The sequence below is a fragment of the Puntigrus tetrazona genome, chromosome 8 (genome assembly GCF_018831695.1).
Source record: "Puntigrus tetrazona isolate hp1 chromosome 8, ASM1883169v1, whole genome shotgun sequence".
In the NCBI taxonomy this organism is placed as follows: domain Eukaryota; kingdom Metazoa; phylum Chordata; class Actinopteri; order Cypriniformes; family Cyprinidae; genus Puntigrus; species Puntigrus tetrazona.
Window position 1 is genome coordinate 5,734,964 of NC_056706.1, and position 21,009 is coordinate 5,755,972.

At 36.2% G+C, this 21,009-nt stretch overlaps 1 protein-coding gene across 2 annotated transcripts in view; it reads right to left on the reverse strand.

Moving 5' to 3' along the window:
• Positions 1–557: 557 nt before the first annotated feature.
• med27 (mediator complex subunit 27) overlaps positions 558–21,009 on the reverse strand; it is a 46,751-nt gene continuing 26,299 nt past the window's right edge. The window contains exons 4-8 of one of the 2 annotated variants that reach the window (XM_043247044.1): positions 19,217–19,310; positions 8,237–8,344; positions 4,780–4,821; positions 2,797–2,874; positions 558–1,069 (exon numbers count right to left, since the gene is read on the reverse strand). In XM_043247044.1, the coding sequence (XP_043102979.1) occupies positions 935–1,069; positions 2,797–2,874; positions 4,780–4,821; positions 8,237–8,344; positions 19,217–19,310 (457 nt within the window). In that variant the 3' untranslated portion in view covers positions 558–934. The remainder of the gene's footprint in view (positions 1,070–2,796; positions 2,875–4,779; positions 4,822–8,236; positions 8,345–19,216; positions 19,311–21,009) is intronic. The other variant, XM_043247045.1, reaches the window with a different exon arrangement.

The following is a 21,009-nucleotide window of genomic DNA, read 5'->3' on the forward strand; positions in this document are numbered from 1 at the left end:
TGTACAATGTGTCACTGCGAAAGTGAATGCATGCTAGGCGGGGTTAGAAAATGAAAGCCAATGTTCCCATGCAAACACTCATTGAGAGCCTTTATTACTCGTCTAAATCTTGCATAAGAAGAAATAAAAAAGCAACTGCGATTTCAGGGTCATACACTTATAAGAATGTACTCTAGTTTGCAATGTATTTTTCATGAACTATGTACATTTTGCATTTTTTATGTATTGGTTTCTGAAGTTTACACAAGCATATTTTAAAAGCACGAAAAGATCTGCCGACATTTGCATTTTTTTTTTTTGCAGACCAGCAAATCTACCTAACCTATTTCAACATCATAAAAACTCAGATTAAAAAAACATATATTTTATATAATTATATATATATAATTATATATATATATATATATATATATATATATATATATATATATATATATATATATATATATATATTTATAGATTTATATTTATAAATATATATATTAATATTTATATATATATTTATATTTAAATATATATTTGTATATATATAAAATATATAAATAAGACAAGATGTGAAAAAGAAAAACTGTTTATTTAAAAGTCAAAAATGGACAATTTTCATCCAACTACAGAGCGTAATATTAAAGATTACGACTTATTTGTGAAAGGCAACATTCTAGATATTTACATTCTGAAATCCATAAGCATTTTACATTTTCTCCTTTCAAATGTGATAAAAAAAAAAAAAAAAAAAAAACATTATATGAGATCTATCCGGAGAATAATGTTCTTCTAAAAGAGGATGTAGCAAAGCTGTGGAAATCAATAGGCTGTAAAATGTCCTCATGATTAACTGTCCGCAACACAGATTTTTGCAAAAACACAGAGCTAGAAACAGAATCTTGGAGTTGTTCAAGCCAAGCCATGGAATACTGTGTGATCCGGGACAGCGTCACTGCCTGCAGGTGTCATGGAAGGCCTCCAGAGTTCGGAAGTCCCTCCATGTTGGAGGAAGGCCCTCCTGCAGGTACTTGCCACAGCGTTGACACGGGGTCTGGAAGAGCTTGATGTAGCTCCTCAACCAGGTCTGCTCAAAAGAAAAACACAAATACAATAACAGAAAATTTGAAAATTTAATTGAATAAAACCTTTAAAAACTAAACAGCACTCCTGATGTGACAAAAAACTGGATTAACTTTCAAAGGAACAGTTCACCCAAAAATTTTAATTACTCCATAATTTAATCACCTTCAAGTCATCCTATGTGTACATAACTTTCTTCTTTCAGATGAACACAGTCTGTGTGCCACAGTCTTGTTCTTTCAAGCTTGGCAATGCAGGTGGACAGTGGCCATTATTTTAAAGCTCCATAAACATGAATACTCTCACGAACACGCATACAGCTGCTGCAGGAAGTCAGTTATTTGATTTGTAATTTTAAAAATAGAAATACGTTTGTTATAAAAACCCACTGATCTGTTTCAGAAAACACGTGTAAACCCCCCGGAGGTGTACAGGTCAGTTTTACGATGGATGCTATTTACAGGGCTTCAAAACAATGGCCACTATCCACCAGCACTACAAAGCTCGTCTGAAAGAAGAAAGTTGTATACACCTAGAATTGCTTGGAGGTGAGTAAATTATGGGGTAATTTTCATTTTTGGGTTAACTATTTTTTTAAGAGTTCGAATGAATCTGAAGTGGCTCGAAAAACACACATTCCGACCAAAATGAAGTAAAGTATAAGACTGCAGTAAAACTGTGGCGGACACCCTCACCCCGAACTGGCTGGCCTCATTGCACTGGCATGGGACGTGTGAGAGCAGCATGAGGGTCTGTGGTCTCTCGCAGCAGTCACAACTCGACATTGATTAACAGCAGGAGGAGTATGTCTGCTCTCCTCTCTAACCCGTCTTCACTGGGCCGCTCAACACAGTCGGGGTTTACCTGCACCTGTCAGGACGCATTGTCTTTCCTAATTCATCTGCCGGCCCAAACCTGCCTCCACTGACTTCCTGTTATTCATACTCCAATTGGCACACACAAGAGTCCAGCACCACCCCGTCTACCTAACTACCTACTTACCTATATACCCATCCATCTGTCATTCAACCTATACCGGAACCACAATAACTGGATTTTTTTTTAAAGAAAAAGCTAAGAGGACCTTGAAACTGTTATTTGGATTTTTTTCAGGTTCTAAATAAGTTGTCCCGGGGACGGCCTTGGAGCGAAGCCCATCATATGTACGGTTTAAATCAGTGCACGGAGAAAGCCCACGATTCCAGCCATGATCAGAATAGCTCTGCATTGATCTTACGGAGAAGGAATCAATCTCTCCTCCTTTTCAAAGCGTATAGCAGAGGTCAGCAGACTATTTAAAGACAGACCAGACTCAACGCTTAAAATCACATATATACAAGCCACGATAAGGTTAACTTGTTCAGTTATTAAAGATTTCGAACAAAAAACCAACACTTTGTTTTTATTCCAAAGAATAGTCTGTTGAGGTTTTAATACATTTTACGCCATTTTATACATCTGGTAGAGGCTTTTATTCAAAGCAACAGTATTTACAGTGCACTCAAGCTATCGATTTTCAGTACGTGTTCCCTGGGAATCGAACCCATGACCTTGATGTTGTTATTGCCTTCCTCTACCAGTTGAACTGCAGGAATATATTTTGTAAGGATGGTCTTGCATGCATTCTTACAACAACCTCACGTTACCCAGCCAAAGGCTAAAAGTAATAACTGCATGTAATAATTCTAGCACAAGTTCATTAGAAGTTTAAAAGCAATGTACTATACCCACCATGAAGGAGCGAACTACAACATCAGGCATCTGGGGGAGCTGGTAATGCAGGAGCGCCGTGGTTGCATGATCAGTGACCTGAGAGAACATAAAGATCACTGAGAAATATAATGCAATGTGTACAACAAGTACATTAACATATGACCGCCCACATTTAGCAACCAAACAACAATACATTTCTGGTCATAATGGACATTTATGGCCCATAATTGGTGGTAGAAAATGGTTATGTGAACTATTCGATAACTGTTTTTGGCGCAAAACACCCTGGGTAACATTCTAATTGGATTTTGAGGGCAAAAAATGTAACTAAAACTACAGTGACATATACAGAGAGAGTATAATATTTAAGAGTAAATCTTAAAAGTATAAATACTTTATGAATTTGAGTAAATCTCTTTTTATTAAAGAAATTTCTCATTCTTAATGGTGACTCAGATTATTAATACAGTAATACAAAAAAAGTTAAGTAAAAATGACTTGAAGTAGCAACTTGAAGTGATGATAAAAGAAAAAAATTCTACAATAAAATGCAGCATAAATATACTACCATATAGTACATCTTAAATGTTATAGAAAAATGTATTTATCCATATTTCACATTTCATTGTGTTTTGGGAAATGCCCATAAACTTAGCACATGACAGAAAATTACCAATATTACCAATTATAAAATAACACAATTATAATGAATAAAATTATTTTAAAAGTATTAATACAATTTATGTGCTTAGTTGTAGAATGCAACAACAAAAAAATATTCGGTTCAATTCTTTATGGATTTTTTATTTCTTTTTTCGCATGCATGGGCACACATTTGAAGAAATCCTAATTAAAATCCATTTGCAGATCAATCTACCTACACTCAGATTAACTCCTAAGTCCAATTTTGCAGAAGAACACCATAACCTTATTACTTTCCCTAAAATCCCATCTTCCATCACTAATGTAATTATAGAATGGGACTAAAAAGCGAACCACTTCAATCTCCCGTCATCGTTTCATTAGAAAGCCAATGCTGACCAAAGCCCTTATGGGAAACAGTCCAGTTAATACCTCTCGATAGTGATGCATCATGGGAAAAGAAACTCTCAAGCAGTTACTACAGAAGTGCAAAAAAAAAAAAAAAAAAACTAAAAGATGCTTCACCAAAAAAAAAAAAAAAAAGAAATCACAAAAACATCAGTGTGAAAACTATTGGGACAGCGGGAACATGTAAAGAGTATAGAACGATTAATTAAGCGAGCACGAAAAACGGGAATACAGAAGTGACAGCTGGGAGGGAAAGATGAGAGGCGACCCGTCCCTCCAGTTTGAGGCAGCCCGGGTTCGAGTTAGCGTTCGCAGCCAGAGAAATAAAGAAATAAACAGGTCTGCGCTTTGATCAGCCCGTGCAGATGCGAGAAGCTCAGTTACAATGCGAGGCGGTTTTTTCGCAACCTCGCGCTTTAAGTTTCAGGCGGCTCGTCATACACATTCTCTCTCCTTTGAAAGGAAAGCAAGTTTCTCTCCCCCTCTCTCTCTCTTTGAAAGGTGCATCAGCATTAGCAAGACTATGTAGTTTCATCTGCCCCAGAGGCTGACTGCTCTCTAATTCCAGCCTAATGAGATTCGGGGAGGGTGGAGAGAAGACGACTGGAGCCCAGATGTTTAGGGGGCTGTCAAATGAGGGCGAAGTGGCTCTGAATGAAATGAAATCAAAAAACACGGGGACAAATGATGTCTGAGGTATGAAAGGCAAGGATTGGCAGTGGAGAGGTGGCAAGAAATGCGACCGTCATTGAGAAGAGAGATCTCATTAGAATTTTACAGATACGCGATTTAAATGTATTTATTTATTTATCGCATGGCTCAAATTCAATCTGAAAGACAACCACAGGATCATTTAATTACTGTTTCTATATTTCCCAACGTATGCTGTGGCCTATGGGTAATGAGAAAGACACGCTCTGCTGATTCAACGGAGTTTTGAGGTTTACTCACCTTTTGAAATGCCTGATAGTTGGACTTTGACCAGATGTCAAGCTAAGAAAAGAAAAATAAAGGTAAGAGTAAACATCAAGCAATGGATGCTTATGCCCTGGTCACAAATGGATTCAAAATAACGGTGTAGTACCCAAATTTTACCCTGTGTGCCCTTAATCGCAACCCCTCTTAAACTCTTATAGCTACATCCCAAGAATCCATTTAACCTTTTAGTTAATGTGTTTCACCTGGATACTCCTGAACACTCTACACTCTCTTTTTAAATTGAAGAGTTGTTTAGCTCGATAAAGGAAAAAGAAAACATGATAAAAAGTATCATGGTAGAGGTACTTGTGTGTATGGTAATATGTTAATAAAAATTACTTAGATTCTCACACTGAACTGTTTCTTTTTTCAATAAAATTAAATAAAATGCATATATATATATATATATATATATATATATATATATATATATATATATATATATATATATATATATATATATATATATATATATATATGACTAACAAAAAGATGCTATAATTCATCTGGAAGATTTCTGTCTGTTTGTGTAAGAGTCTTCTGATTGATTCCTGCTCAACCCAAAGTTTAATTTTAAATAAGCAGTTTACATTTTTAACATCCAGAATGAGCTCATTTAATTTTTAATCTTAAATCTATAATGAATTGGAATTATTTACCATTTGCTGACTTGCTTTTGAGGTGCTTCATCTCCTTGAAGGATTTGCTTCAACATATATCTTTTCATATTATTTTGCTTTAAATTTTAAAAGAAAAAAAAAAAAAAAGACCTAAACAATCAGTCCTGCTTTAATAATTTCTGACATCCCGTTCATTAAGTACTCATGTATTTTGTTTTTCCTGTATGCAGTTTTCTTTGCAGCTGTGGATGAGTTTGTTTCACCTGCATCTAACAAAGACTGTGATCCTTGAGTGGTTTTGAAAGTGTTTTAGCATTTGTTGATCTCCGTGGATTTTCACTCAAGAACACGTCTTTGTATTTTTGCCACTTAAAAAAAAAAACAAAAAAATGTGCAAGATGTTCTATATTTCTTGGAATTGCCACATGTGAGAAGATGGAGTGCAGGGGTGGTCTGCTTTTTGTTTTGTCTCGGTTTTATTTAACTTTATTTTTCATTTTCTGTAACCCAACGTCATTACTCCATTTTGGTCTAAATTCTATTAGTGCTCCAAAACACCCTAGATAGGGTATTGCAAAAGAGTCCAAAGGTTCAAATCTCAGTAGACGGTGTATAATTTTATAATTTATTATCATAAATTTCCATAAATTAAATTAATATATAGGCATATATTAAGCACACATTAAAAAAACCCCAAAACATCTGCAGGACTTAGAAAACATTTCCACTTCATTTGACAGTTTAAAGGTCAGTTATGACTAGCCGTGCGTCTGATGTCCAGACTATTGTTTGGGGTTGAAAAAACCCATCACTAATCAACCCGTTAAGCAAAGGTCATCAGAAGAGTTTTCAAAGACGACAACAAATCAAAATGTTCTCTGATTCTAATATCAAACAGGCCTTGGTGTCAGCATTTATCAGAGAAATCAGACTCCATCTCCCCTCTGTCCTCAAACCCACCTCCATACACTGCTGCCCTTTGAAGTAAAAAGAATGCCGGATCGCAAATTACCCAAGAGATGTCTGAGATAGTCTTTGAAGCCCTACTTTGATAGCATAGTTTCCCTTCTCCTACCCCTTCCTCTCCCTTTTTTTTGTGTGTTTGGAGGTTCAGGCGGGCTCTGTTGGGCCTCTTGCATGTGGTTATGGTAAGCCATGTGGCATCGTTTGAATTGTAAGGACCAGAGAGGGGGTTTAAAGACAAAAGCCTGTCGATATTCTGCCCTGAACTGACACCCTGCACAGTCCCAAGAAGACCTACGAGGTTGATTCAAGGGCAGGAGTTTTCCGCTGCATTTCATACTGTAAAATAAAATAAAGTAAAATAAATGTACACTGGGATGAAACTCAACAGAACGCAAAGCTTGGGCAGAAATATTATTTATTTATTTATGATTAAACGCCACGCCTGGAACAATGGCTAGGGCAAGATGAAACGTCTCAGTTTAAGCTTGGGCAGAATTCATCAAGATACGTTTCTTGCGGTTTATATCATCTGATTGATATCTGCTCAACCCAAGGTTTAATTTTAAATAAGCAGCATGTATTTTTAACATCCAGAAAGAGCTCATCTCATTTTAAAGCTCCATCATTTTAAATCAATAATGAACAAGAATGAATTACTGTTTGTTAACCTGTTTTTGAGTTTCCTTCCAGAAGATGAGCAGATATTTAAACTCAACCTTGTTTCTGTTCTCTACTGTGTTTATTTAAAGCTGTCTCTTGTCATAAATAAAACAATACTTTACCTATTATTACTTGTGTATATATATATATACACACACACATACAGACACTTACACATTCACAATGAATATTTCATATTGTTTATGACTATTACATGCATTTAGATGATCAAAACACAAAAAATTCAATAATATTTTCACGACAGATTTACATATTTAAAGACTGAATTTAAAACTTTAACTACAACGCTAGAATCTTTTTTGACTCATTTCTAAATCAGACCATCAAAACTTAATCAGACGGTGTATTTTAAGTTGAATTTAATTGGGTTTCATTTTCAATTGCATTAATTAACTTTTTAATTTAAAAAATAATACATTTAAAACAACATACTGGCATATCATTCTACTGTTTGAAATGTTATAGCAAACGGTTTCATTTTTACAAAAATAACCAGTATGCACTATAAAATCGCAGCATACAGTAAACCGTACATAAGCACTCCATCCCAAACATATCCGCATGCAGCAATTAACTAATGCGTTTTTACCGCCATAATGAGAGCGGTTTAGGCCGCACTGCTGGTTTCCTGGTGCGTACTTTGCTGCGACTGTCAGTTTGAGCTTTCTCATGAAGCAGCAGAGGTTAATATGCAATTGCTCACCACACACGTTTGGACGCAGAGGCCCAGCGGCGCTCAGCACAAAGCACCGGCCTGGCAAGCAGTTCAGAAGATTCACATTCGCTGCCATAATTAACTGTGATCAAGCCTCTCCGCCGCTTTGATGGCCACCTCATATTAGTGTCACCAAAGAGTGTTCAAACGCTGCTGCTTTCGCAGAGACGTACAGATCGCTTCAGAATGAATGAGAGGACGCGGCTCAACCTGACACGGGGGACGTGAGGATAGAGGGTATCGCATACGTACATGCTTTTCATGTTCAAGAGAGAGCCGAACACATCGTGTGAATTATTCAACAGCCACGCAGAGACTTTTATCAATAGCTAAAATTCTAGGGATTTCACATCCTTACCTAAGCCAGAAGTACTCCAGATAAATTTTAAGGTTGAGCGGTTGAGTTTTAAACTAGATTTGAACAAGCAACGTAAATGAAATGTTTTACCTTTCCGTCCTCCGAGTATACGTTCTCATGATAGCCTCTGACAATCGTGCGGTCAATAAAAAGGCTCCTCATTACCACGATGGCTTTCAAAACCTTCCCCAGGGTGACCTGGAAAAGAATAAAACAACAGAAGACAGGATGAGTGGATGATATTTGAGCGTTTCTTTATTTTCTTCAACTTTTTTCATTCACAAAAATCGGGTTATCTGATAAAATTACAACACTCTTGAATTTGTCAAATATTTATTCATATAAATAATATATACACACACACTTTTAAATCAGTCTTAAGTATGGTCTTTACTCACTTTTAATAAAACTATCTGTAGCAAAAATCAAAGAAAGCCCTTGTGATAGAAATGACATACAGTCAAAAAAAAAGAAAAAAGCATCTGATCATATGCATAAAATACACAAAACATGCAAAAATAAATGGCAGTCATGGTAAAAAGTTTTAATACGACCACCAATTTAAAATAAATTTTAACACCAATTATCATTTGGAACATAAAGGTGGTTGCAATTAATATTTATTCAACCAAAATATATTCATTTTAGAGATTAATTGCACATTAGAAACAGCTGGTTTGGCCAATTTTTCTCAATTACTAAAACATACAGCGCAAAACCCCTCTCTTCCGAGAATTACTTTTTTCCTTCATGCCAAAAAAAAAAAAAAAAAAAAAGTTCACACTCCAGCCTGAAACCATCTGCTGTCAGGAGGGGTTTCGCTTGAGTCTTTTGGCTTAAATTGGGTTTAATCTAAGGCAAAGGATGAAATCCCAGTACAATATTCTTAAATCCTCACATTCACTTAAGTTTCCCGCTACGCACACCTCAGAAAGACAGATACAGTACAACATTTACAGGAACGGAGGGGTGAGGATCTCCGAAGCAACCCCTCGATATTTGCCAAAGCTGTTCAAACATCAACACCGTCCCGCGAACAAAACAGCAATGGGTTTTGGCTGAGCCCCACTTGCTGAATAATTTATGTATCAGGCACAGTGAGGGATGCTGGGTGAGCCTGGGCCAGGTCTAAATGCTAGCAGGGTGGTGACGGTTCTTTTTGTGGTCCCTAGATTTGACCCCACCGCTGACTGTGAAGGGGAACACACTCCGGTGGTATGAAAAAAGACGGACAACGGTGGACCAGCGTGATAAAGTTCAGCTAAAATAACACCCAGGTGACAAAGTTGGACATAAAAAGAAACCAAGAATCAGAAGAAATGAAATATCAGTTCATTTGAGATTCAGGGGAGAGTTTTCTGTTCCTCAGAGATCAGTTTTTATAAATGCCAAACCAATAATGCAATATGGAGGGGGCCGCTATTATATAAAGGGATTTTAGTGAGGCAGAGCTGAATGTACTATTGTGGGAAAAAAAATGAATTCAAATGAGATTGCATGAGCATTACAACGGATGGATTGTCTGGGAGTCGATGAAGAAAAGCAAACATGTCACTGAAGTCCAGCCAAAGAGTCTAGTGAGGTTCTATGCATACATGAATAAATATATGAATAGGAAATTATTTGTTGTTTGGGTGAAAGAGCTGATTGTAAACACGAAGCATATCCGTTGAAGGAGATGTCACTGCCATAGATTCCCACACCTGGTAATTGGAAAACTTTTACAGAAGATTGGGTCTCACTACGAGAAATGGAGATGCACTTTCTCAGACTTCATTACAGTATGTAAATTAGCTCTCCAAATGGATAGATAAAAAGCACTTCAAGTAAATAAGTTTCAACCTAATTTATTTTACAGTGATATTTTACCATTATTTATAAACTACTAAAGTAATGTTATTTTATTTTTTCGTATTTCCAAGTTTAAGTCATTTCCTAGCACGGTCAAGATTCAAGAAAGGTAAGACAGCGTTAAAATAATCCATGTGACATCATTCATTCAATGTTTTGTTAAATAATTTTTTTTACATTTTCATTTTATTTAGCCGCAAAACATCTTGCAGCTTTGTAAAATGACGATGAACCCTTGAGGTCACATGGACCTCTTTACCACGTTAGGATCCTTCATGTCTATGGAAGGGTCAGAGAGGTCTTGGAATGCATCAAAAAAATCTTAATATGTGCTTCAAAGATGAATAAAGGTCTAATGGGTTTGGAATGACATGAGAGCGAGGAACTCTCCATTTTTTAAAAATAGGATTAAAATATGATGCTTGAAGTAGTTAAAAAAAACCCAAAAAACGAGTTTGACCATTTTTGTCTCCATTCAGGCGGTCTCTGGAGATAGAACTTTTAGCATAGCTTAGCATAGGTCATTGATCCCGATTAGACCAGAAGCATCTCGTTTAAAAATATAAAATCATATTTTGCTATTTAAAACTTGACTCTTCTATAGTTACATTGTGCACTAAGACAGATGGAAAACTAAAAGTTGTGGTTTACTAGGCTGATATGGCTGGGTACTGTACTCATTCCGCCGTAATAATTAAGGAACGTTGCTGCGGTAACATGGCCGCAGTATATGCATTAATATGTCACACAGCGCCTGCGAAAAATAGTATTTTTTAATCATTTTAGAGGGGTTGTGGTTAAGAGCACACAGGGTAAAATTTGGGTACAATTAGTTTGAATCAGCTTGTGATGAGGGCATAAGCATCCATTGCTTGATGTTTACCGTTCTTTTTTTTTTTTAGCTTGACATCTGGTCAAAAGTCCAACTATCAGGCATTTCAAATAGTGAGTGAACCAGCAAATGCATCTAAGATCCTTCACTACGGTACTATGAAGTATACTATGGCATTCTTTTTATTTTCTACCACATAATCATTAATGCATTATTTCTAAGCATTATAAAGCAAAGATAAGAATAAATCCAATATACATGTAAGGTACAATCTAAATTTGTGCATGTAACTGTGGTAATACCATGGCACTTATTTAGTCTATTCTATCCATCTTTTTCCAGAGTAACCGATGATTCTAACTTTTGGATTCTGTTCTGTTCTTCAAAGTTAAAGTGGGACAGAACAAACTGACTGAATTATTAAACAAACATTTTCAGTGTAGTTAAATATATAAATTTGTGCACGGTTATGCTGCACTGTTATTGGCTGCCAAAGTAACAGCTTTCTGTTAAAAAAAAAAACTATTCCTTTAAAGCACTTGTATTGTGCAACGCCAAGTCTGTCTTTGTCTGGTACTGTATGCATTGCATTTTATGTAAAACGTTGACATGAGAAAACAATTCCCCTAATAAAATAATGTGTTAAAATACTGTGCTGTTATCAGAAAATCTTTGCCTTGACTAGAAATAACAGAAACCAGAAAAGTCTGGCAAGACCTCCTCATCCAGGAAAATGTGGATGGGTACAAAAAAAAAAAAAAACCCTCAAAATAAAGCACTTACATTTTTAGACAAAGAAAGAGTAATATACTGGGAATACAGGAAAATGTGTCCAACAGAAGAAAGGAAGTCAAAAAGGTTTGAAACCGAAATTATTTTTCTAAAATATCCCTACACGATTCTCCTGCGATCATTTGACATCAAGCAAACAAGAGTGTACAGATATCTAGCGTACGGTACACTGACAAGTTCACTCACACACACTCACACACGCACACACACACACAAAACCTTCAAATCTCAACAGTAGGGGGAAAAGAAACTCTGTAGACATGATCAATCATGTCAAGATCCAGCAGAACTACCCATTCAGACACGTCCGTACTCCGTGAGCCTCACAACACATGTTTTTCCCGCTTTATGGTTTGCTTATTAAATTCATGTCTGTCAGAGTAGCTGAACGCCTGGCCTCTGCCCGGAGCCGCTTGGTGCTGGCAGCCGACACCAGCACTCACAGCCTGAATCCATTACCCCTGACAGCCTTTAAAGTCATAGTTCTCCCAAATGTAAATTGAAATATTATTTTTCTTGCCAGAAAGGCAACTTGGAGGGTGGATGCCCAAAAACCAAAGCAGTTTATTTTTGTTCACTTATAATGGCTGCCTTAAAAACAAGGATTTAGTGAAGAAAGCAAGTATTTGAAGTATGTACGTGTATGTACTTACATTCCTATATTAAATACATTTATCGTACAATAGAGAACAAGCTAATTATAAACAAACGAAAATAAAGTGAATTCAAAGTGAAGAAAACACACACAAAAAAAAAACAAAACAAGAGTAAAGCAGAGTAAATAAAAATAATATAAATGTAAAAATTAAGCAAATTAATAAATAACATTAAACTAAAAAAACTAAACAGAAAACAGAAGTAGAATAATTAAATATTCATTAAAATATTTAAAATAATTACTTAAATATTTAAAAGTAGAATAAATGACTGAAATATGAAATAAAACTCAATAACAATTTTAAACAAAAAAATGTGAGATTCTCCTAGAGTGAGTTTGCCTTCTGGTCTTTCTTCTCCTTTCACAAGAGTCCTGCTGAGTGCTGCAGTAATAAAACCACAACTGATCACCAGCCGGTGGAGGCACAGAACTTCACACGCATTTTTTCCCACATGCTGAGTATATTTTTCTTTTTTTCTGGTTTCACCGCAAAATGATTTTTAAAAGATTTATAGAGACTGTGGACAGGACACATATGCGGATATATTGTGTTCCTATTACCTGTCATTCATTGATTCATCATGTAGAAACATCACTACATGCATACATTTTTTTTTTTTTTTTTTTTTTTAAACACACAACTGAAAACAATAATTTATGTTAAAGTATTTTGTTCTGCACAGAGAAGCAGAACTCCCCCAAAAACCATGATCCCTTAAAGCAGGATTTCAGGAGTTGATCAAAGGCTTCCGAATGAAACCGCACTTCCACAGCGAGGTTAATACATCCCAGCTTCCTAAAAACACACCACTGATGTGTGAATCACCGACGCAAGACATATCAAATGAAAAACAACCTCAAAAAGCCATAACTTCAAATTTGAACTTTCAGCACAAGAGAATTTGCGAATAGTAGCTCGCCGGTGTGACTCAAGCAATTTCTCATAATATACAGAAACCAAAAAAAATGCCAAATCCCTCGCCGTAATTCTAGGTGCGAAGCCAGTTAGTAAGCGTCAATAGCTATTTCTAGGCGCGCTTTCGGCTATAAGCTGGGAAAGTACGTTTCTGGCTTAGGGCCAGAGGAACATAAATACTAGAAAGAAAAGAAGTTGACTTTGAGTGTGGTAAACGTCAGGGCGTCCTGGAAAGGTTCATTAGCTGATCTTAAGTGCATCTCCGACCGACTGGATCGCAATGGCGGCAGATGGTATTTTTTATTTGGAGTGAGAGTGGGCTGCGGAGAGGGAGGGGAAAGTGGCAAAAACTGAGAGATTGGACAAAAAAGAAACAGTTTCTAAGCAACAAGTGAGATCTCAAATCAGCTGCGAACAAGGAAGGAAAGAAGCCAGGCGAGAACGTGGCCAAGCGTCCTGCTCCCCATGACCTTTCCTTTGAGAAAAATGGATCCTCATTCATTTTGCTTCAGACTAAAATAAGTTTCATGTTCGGCCGAACAGCTCTACTGTATGCTTTTCAGCTTCTTTCGAAGGCACGGCTGCATTCAATCTGGATCTTTAGCTTTGCATCCAATGGCACATTATTGTGCATAATTAGAAATAAATTCAAACAAAACCAAAACAAATAAGAAACCTAATAAAATGAAAAGAAAATCAAGAAATAATCAAAATAGACCAATATATATATATAAATAAAAATGAGAAAAATTATTACTAGTTCTACCTCATATATATCTATGCATCTATATGGACCTCAGTTACTGGTTATACATAACAGAGGTAATATAAGTCAATAAATATGAATGAATTTTTAAAAACTAAACTAATAAAACTACAAAGAAACCAAAGTAAAAAAGGAACACAAAATAAAATAAAATATGTATATTTTTCTTAATTAAAATATTTTTAAAATGTAAAATATTCATATGGCGAAGTTTAAAATAAAATATAGATTTTTATAAATAAAATAATATATATATTTAAAATAAAATATATTTATTAAATTAATTAAAAATTTAATAAAAAAATGCTAAACTAAGTGCCAACTGAAATGTGTGTATGTGTATATATATATATATATATATATATATATATATATATATATATATATATATATATATATATGTGTGTGTGTGTAAAAACAAATAATAAAAAAATGTGTGCGCACACTGTGTGTTCTCAAATATATAAAGTTTTAAGGTGCTTCTGCAAAATTAGACCAGGAGAGAGAAGCGAGGGAGGATTTGGGGAGATAAATAAGAGATTCCGAGTGTAGTCCAGCAGAATAACTCATGGGATATTGTTCATTAAAACGGATGTCCAGATCCTAAGGGAGAATCGCATGTGGTCTTTTTCACATAGCAAGTGCTGAATAAAAATAAAAAGATAAGCTGGAACACAATTAGCAAATCCGATAACGATTCAGACCAATGTGATCTGACTCAGTCTCTGAACACCATCAGTGTTGTCAAAAACGATACAACTGATTACATCGCTGAAAACGCACGTTAACGGCAGATGTGAAGGTGGCATCTCATCTTACACCTAACAGGGCTGTCGCTGCGCTCTAAATAGCACCGGGGGGAGCTGTTTTTAGGGAAAAATGTCAGTTGGAGCGATTTTGAGGTGCACAAATTGCGTTATTTTGACAATCTTGGAAACCTGAACGCCACAGCTGAGGTCTCAAAGAGTGTCCACCTCATTAGCTTTCAGAGCAGCTTACTGTACCATCAAAAAAACACGAGGAACAAGCTGACACACCATAACACCCCTGAGTGCAAAGAGGGGTGTTTTCCAATAGCCTCTTCCACCCCGCTCTGACCTCTCCACCTCACGCCGCTTCTGTCCTCATCAGCACAATGCCACACTCAAAGGTCGTTCAGGAATACCGCTGCCTCACGCCCATCCGCCCCCGGGCTTCCGACTGCCACGGCAGCGACCTTGAGGCGGGAGAAATATTTTTAATGTAGATCAATAGCAGAACAAGGTCACTTTAGAATTCAATTAACAAAAAAATTGTTTGACTCCGCTCCAGTGTGAACCTTTGAGCTGACCAACCAGTCCACAATTATTCAGTCAAGGTGGAAAGAGAAGGCAAGGGAACAAGAAGGGAAGTAGCCAGAGAGAGTCACGTGGACTAGCAGCACGCAATCTGACACACTGAGCCGTTCATACGGATGATTCAAATTTGGATCTGACTTATATGTTTAATGTACTCTAAATATTGTTGTTTTATTTATTTTTTTTCATATTCTGTCTGGATTTACACTATTCCACTTGTTAATCAGACCATCTATGAAATAAATGAACAAATAAAGATTCTATTTTAAAATATTACTATTACAATTTTATTATTACGCTAGAATTTAAGTCTTGAGTTTTTTTTATGTTGTTAAAGCGTCTTATACTAACCGCATCTGCATTTATTTGATCAAAATAATAATAATAATAAATAGCAAGACTTCTGTGAAATATTACAATTAAAAGTAACACTTTGTTTTTTATTAATACTCCAGACTGTCTTTACACACACACACACACACTTTTTTTTTTAGTTGCAATATTTTTTCCTCCCAAAAATATATATTTTTTTAACTTTTTAATAATGTTAGCAGGTCTGTAATGCGTTATATTGTGTTAATTAGCTAGTATTTTTCAAAATCAATCAAAAAAACCAAACTGCAGTTTAGATTAACTGTAACTGTAGTTACAACTGTGAGTTTTTACAAATTTTACAAATGTCTCCACAGCCAATCAATTTAATAAAAAGTGTTTTTAATTTAAATTAATTTCAGCTGAAAAAATTCTTACTAACTCCAAGTCTTTGAACAGTACTGACAATAATAAAAAAAAATAAATAAAAAATTACATTTAGTCATTTAGCGGACGCATTAATCCAAAGCAACTTAAAGAAATCTAGCTTTTTTTTCATTGTAATTGACCAATCAGAAAGAAGACTCCAGAGATACAAGATATAAAATGTGAGCAGATCAGTAAATATGCAGTGATGCAGAAGTGGGAATGTGCGCGACATGAGAGCCCTTTCTAGAATCTAGAGCTCAAAAATCACTATCAGCCGTTCACAGGCTTCAAACATACTGTATATTCTAGTGAAGCCAGTTAAAAGCATCTCTGTGCAGCTGCCTATACACGCGTTCATTTCCATACACACTGCACATCTGTAACTCAGGCAGAACCCTGCGGGACGTTTCGCGTTCATGACTCGCTTTGATCCGGACCGCTGCAGGAGTGACAAGCTCCAGTTTGTGACAGCGCTTTTAAAAGTCGGTTTTGAGATCTAAAATGCATCTCTTCACTGCTCTGAAAAAAAAAAAAAGAGTATATTGTACGTCACGCTTTAGCATACAGTTAATAACTGTCATGGAAGAGGCTACGAGGTTAAGCTAATGGAATTACAGGTCCAAGGAAAGCAGTGAGAGGGCCTGAGAAAGATGCATTTTCCATGCTAATTAACATCCCCTAATTATGGTAGGGCAAGGCTGTTAGGCAGAATCTGCCCATAGAGAGCCATCCCGTGCCCCAATTAATGCCATCGCACTCTGCACAGCCGGGCCTGTTTACAAACTGATTTTAAAGAGATGCAGCACTGCTGTGGAGAAAGCTTGATTGCTTCTTGTTATAAAAGGCAGATGTGTACCACACTGTGATGTTTTCTAACCCTCCCTTCCGTTCACTGCTATTTGTACATCTACAGGAAAGGGACAGGAACACAAATTGGAAATAAGCTCATCTCTAATATAGTGGTTCTCAACTGGTGAGCAACAAGGACAACAAAAAAAAAAAAAGTGAATAAATAAAATAAAATAGCAATATGCAAAGTAAAGTAAATTAATGTTAAATAAATATAAAAAATAAAATACAAATTGAAATTTGATATTAAATGCAATGGAAAGTAAATAAATATGAAAAATTAAAAACACAACTGAAAAAAAATTGAAAATGACAATATATGATTTTATTATATCTGATTTTGTAAATAAATTGGATTATGTAAAAAAACAAAACAAAAAAAAAAGACAAAACAAATGGGACCTACAGTTTTTAAACAGACAAATCAATTAAATGACAAATGTCTACTTTTGTAGAACCCTATCAAATTCAAAAAGGATTATCTTTATTTACACATATACAATCTGTCAATCAAACTGCCATTTTTTTTTTGAATGCTTTGTTGCGCATCGTACAAAAGCGCGTCCGACGAAGGGCCTGGCAGCGATTTAGCCCCACGGTGACAGATCACTCTGGCCTGCCAACTGGGCCATCTGGAAGTGCATGCCCTGTGGGTGTGAACCACTGAACTCCCACTGCTGTGGAAGGGGCATTTGTAGTCTTCCTGGCACCGCTGCCAAGATCCCTCAGTCTCCCTTTCCTCTCAGTCAGCGTTGCCAAAAGACATGACGGCAGCAGAGAAGTGTCAGAGGAAGTCTCAAAGGTAAGGGGGATGGTGTGTGGTGTGAATGACCCAACTGACAAGTGACATCATCTCAGAATGTGATAATTCAGCCCAAAAAGGCTGCAAAACACCATCTAGGTGGAGGGGAATACATTACCAAGAGACATGAAAAATACCAGTGATACACTGAACCATTGGCAAAAATATCCAATGACCCATTGTGACAACATAATGTTGCAGTCAGGGGTGTCATACAACTATTTTCTTTTCTATTGAGGAAGTCTAGCTTGGCTCGCGTCGTGCCCTAGCTGAGATGAGACATGACTAAAGAGGAAGAAAAATGTGTAAACAACACGTAAATGATGACAGAAGCAAAGGGGAATGATCTGTGTGGCCCAGTTAGACTGGACAAATTTGAATAAATACGTGATTTCTGCCACACCATACAAGACAAATAATATTGCACCTAAATTAATAACTATAATGTGTTTTTGTAATACTTTAATATGTATTGACAGTTTTAGTTAAAACTATTTAGTTTTAGTAATTTAGTAAATTATTAAATAAAGAATATATATATATATATATATATATATATATATATATATATATATATATACACACACACACACATACACATACACATACATACACACAAAATTAATTTAGCTTAAGTTTGAATAAGCAAGACTTGTAGCTGGAATTTGTTTTCCTTGCTTTTACTATATGCACTGTGATCATTAACGTAACAATCCAAACCTGGCATTATGCCAATGTCTTGTTAGACCCAAAGGCATCTTTAAAAGCTTGAAAAACATTTAATACGCAATTACTGCTAAGATAAGGAATCTAACAAGTAACTTTCCACATTTGCAAAAATTAAAAAATACAAAAGTCATAATTGCCTTAACACCACATGCAACTAATGATCAGCATAAACAAACAATAAACTCAAACGAACCAGTCGTTGTTGGTGTGGAAACGGCACAGATCATAGCAATTTCTCCTAATGCAGCTAAAACGGTTGCTGTAAATCATTCAGGTAGAGTTTATCTGGAGTAGACGGTCACTCTCTTCTGTCCGCCTTCCATTATCATGCATGCACCCTCCAAAACTTTGAAAGTGTGGAGCGAACTCCTCAAAGAGTCAACAATCCCAGCCCCTCTGGGATGTTTTCAGGGACAACTCACAAGGAGACTGACAGGGAAGTCAACAGAGAGATTGCTCCTCGAGTACAAGGGCATGCAGCTCTCCTTCGCCATTAACTCTTAGACACCATTAGTCAGAAAAACCTTCTACACGACTGCACTTTCTTGCTCTCCTGCTTCATTAATGCCACTGGAAATGGAAAAATTTAGCATTTTCTACAGCTTGTGTTCATTACTATGCACAAATATTGCTTTGCTAAATTTTATAGTTACTACTAGAAAATGAACACTTTCAAGAAGTGACATTTAAATTGTGCCTACAACAACCACTTGTCATTCTTAAGCAGACCGTAACAAACAAATCACTAGAATATAAAGAAGGCCCTCTTGAAGTGATGTGTGTGACACAAATCTCACCAACAGAACTGCAGATGTCCCGTTTGGCCGGAAAAGCTCGATTGACATATCTGGAAACATCCGTCCGATTCTAGATATGACATCATCAACATACCTGAAACAAGAAAAAATAAATTATATATACACACATTTTGTTTTTCAAAGCTCAAATACACACATACTTGTGTGTGTGTGTGTGTATATATATATATATATATATATATATATATATATATATATATATATATATATATATATATATATATATATACATATATATATATATATATATATATATATATACACACACACATACACACACACACACATTATTTTTTTTGTCACAAAAACAAAGCTATATTATCCAGCTCTTTGTATAATATTTTAAATTGGTTTAAATGAGTTTTAAAAGGCATAAGTTTAATTTCCTAAAGGCAACAAGTAAAATTTTTGCTCAAGTTTTTGACATTTTAGTTAAGCTTTAATAAAATGATCAAAAATTTTACAACACTGATGTAGCCACATAAATCACACCACCTTGTTTTTAGTACAGCTGTAAATAATAATAAATAAAACAAGTGAAATGAACATCAGAGGCAACAACAAATACTGTATAAGCACTACTCCGAATGCATTAAGGCATCGATTTGCATCCACCATCAACAAGAGACTCCACTGTTCCACATCTGACATAACCTTCAGTGCTTCAGAAGAAAACGAATACTTAAAACCCTGCCAGGGTTGCTCAACAGCCTCGTTAGACATCAATAAATTGGACTGAGAGTGCCAAAAGCCTTCAGCCATCCCTGGAGTCAGCAGAACAGTCCCCAAGAAGAGTTGCCCAACATGTATTGTGGGGTCATTGCTAATAAGGGTTTAATGAAAATCTCCGTTGCCATCAGCTATCAATAGACTTGAGGGACTGGCCCTGCACACAGACGAGGAAAATAATTCATTAAAGAACGACGGTGGGCGGCTGGTGGAGGGATTTGCTTAAAAGTCATTTGAAAGTTATTGGACCAACTATGGAGATAATATTTCTTAACGCAGGTTGTGAAGAAGCCAGGTAGCCCTCGGACAGGTGCAAACAAGGACATGCATGTGCTTGCGTACACACACGTCTGAAAGTGCAATGCAGCTGGAGGAATCGACAAAGATTAAGTTGCCTCATCACGTTGAAAGTTCTCCCCGATTTTCCTGCAACAGCATTTTCTTTCCCAGAAGGGGAGATCAAAAGCAAAGAGAAATTGTTAAACATACCTCTCTGTTTGTTCGCAATTTCCCTCGTGCCTGCACTAAGGTTGCTCATTTACCAGCTTAAATTAAATAACAGCATATTAAATAGGCGAGAACATCGCTAGAGTTTATCACCGGCTCGACATATGCTTAGTAAAATCTTTATATAAGGAGTTTGGGAATCTTTAGGCCGAGAACAAACTAGATTTGAACTTTTCGGGAGAAAACGTGAGCAGTGCTTGTGCATGCAAAACTTGCTTGTACAGTGCTACGGCACTTCCATGCAGTTGCTAGGGTGTTTCGGGTGGTTGCTAGGTGGTTTCTCACTATACTAATTGCATCTGTAAGGATGTTCTGGTCTCTAGATATGGTTGGGGCTTTTCAAATCGATGAACACACCTCACCACAACATTTCCAACGGCTTGTCTTGAAGCACATGCTGTGGGAAAAGTTTCGCATCAAACTCAATAATTAAGAAAGGGGTTGAAATCCCTAACCTTTAATGGATATTTTGCCCCACAAATTCAGTATGCGGTTCCCTCAATTCACTATCTTCGAAAAACAATAAAAGATATTTG